At 61.2% G+C, this 1,785-nt stretch overlaps 1 protein-coding gene across 1 annotated transcript in view; it reads right to left on the bottom strand.

Annotated features, from left to right (window-relative positions):
- NTSR1 (neurotensin receptor 1 (high affinity)) overlaps nucleotides 1–1,785 on the bottom strand; it is a 15,246-nt gene that overhangs the window by 6,645 nt on the left and 6,816 nt on the right. Inside the window, exon 2 of the mRNA XM_008579813.1 lies at nucleotides 1,147–1,438. Within this exon, the coding sequence (XP_008578035.1) occupies nucleotides 1,147–1,438 (292 nt within the window). The remainder of the gene's footprint in view (nucleotides 1–1,146; nucleotides 1,439–1,785) is intronic.

Genomic DNA, 1,785 nt, shown 5'->3' on the forward strand with positions numbered 1-1,785 from the left:
GCAGGATGACAGACACAGCTGCTCCCAGGTGCCTGAGCCCAGGTGTAGCTCCAGCAGGTGTCATTGACAGCATCTCCACCAAGGACATCCCCAGGGATAGCTCCACTTGGGGACAGGGACACCCCTCTCTACTCCCAGCCCCAGCCTCCTCTGACTACACCCCTCAGGCCCCCTCCTCAGGACCAGGCCTCGCGCACTCTCTCTCGGTAGCTGGGAGAGCTGCTGGGCTGGTGGGAGGCAAAAGGTGGGGGGTCTAGGGGGCTGGGACAGGACACACTGTGGAGGACAGGCACACGTGTAAGCTCCACCCATGCTCTCCCGTGATGGGGGCTGGTCTCCAGCACTCCCTGTTAGAATGTCCATCACTGTGCAGAGGCTGCTCCTGGGCCTCAGCAATGGCACTGGACAGCTGGTGACCACAGCGTCCAAAGCCCCTGGTGATTCACATTAACAGGGAAGGTTGGGACCCCAGAGCCCCGGGCTTTACCTGTGACCCAGCCATGCCCTGGAATGAGCTCTGAGAATGTGCCAGGACTGGGATGGAGCCCAATCCTCATGCTTTGGTCAAACACAAACTCAGCACGTGGATCTCAAGATAAAACGTTTTCAATCTCTGAGTCTTTTCCCATCACACCTGCAACAAAACCCGTCCCTTCCTGAGGGCTGTGGGGACCACAAGTCCCAGGCCTGCCCCCTCTGCCCCAGTTTTCCTGCCAAGCACTTCCCACCAGAGGGCCTTTGCATCATCCCGTCCCTCTACCTGCAGCTCAGTCCTGAAGGGCTGGGCTGGATGTCACCTCCTCAGAGCAGCCCTCGTGGCTGCCAGATCCAGTCATGAGGCTTCATGGCCTCTTCATGCTCACCTCTGTCTGAAGGCACCTGGTGTGTGCATTCCCTGCCTCTGTGGGACCCTGCTGCCCCCAGAGTGCAGGGCTACCCCTGCCCCTGCTGCCCCCACGTCTGAGAGCAAGAGGCTGGCCCAGAGCTGGTGCTCAGCAGACGTGAATGAATGAATGAGTGAATGAAGGGAGAGAGCGAAGAGCAGCCCCCACGCTGGGGGGAGCTGGCCCCCCGGGTCTTGGACCCGACTGCCCCACCCCAGGTCTTTAAAGCTTGCCACCCCCCAGGGGTCCAGAGGCTACGCACGTAAGACACGGACACCGTGCCGCAGGGCCTGGACCCTGCCGGGCTCCATGGACATGCTGAAGGTGCTGTGTGGGTCCCCCGCTGTGCACACTTCACCCTGCACAGCCGCCTGGTGGGCCATGACGGTGAGCTTATTGGCAATGATGGTGTTCAGGACCGAGATAAGCACCATGGGGCACACGAAGGACGTGAAGGTGTTGACCTGCAAGAGAGAAGGGGCTGTCAGACTGGGCGGCCGGAGGCACTGCCCACCAGTCCTGGACACTTGCCACACCCGCTGGGGGTTCAGGGCCTGGAGTGTGGGAGGCACTCAGTCAATACAAGTTTACAAAGTGCTGCCCCACCCAGGCTGTGAGGCAGACATAGGCCCGCTCCCCTCCCCACCCCACCCCGGGCTCAGAAGAGGTTCACAGACTCCACCCCTCAGGGAACCCCTCCCCCAGGGTCCTGCCTGTAAACAGGGTGGGGGCTCAAACTCTGGGGTGTCCCAGCTGCGGGAAGGGCCCCAGGACTCTAAGTTCCTGGACATGTCTCAACTGAGCATGTGGCTGTCTTATCAGATAGCCAAGCCCAGTGCCTCTGCCCTGTACGTAGCCAGTTCACGTTGATACTAACAAACACCCTCCCCCCCCCCCCCCC

The sequence above is a fragment of the Galeopterus variegatus genome, unplaced genomic scaffold (assembly GCF_000696425.1).
Source record: "Galeopterus variegatus unplaced genomic scaffold, G_variegatus-3.0.2 Scaffold1959, whole genome shotgun sequence".
In the NCBI taxonomy this organism is placed as follows: domain Eukaryota; kingdom Metazoa; phylum Chordata; class Mammalia; order Dermoptera; family Cynocephalidae; genus Galeopterus; species Galeopterus variegatus.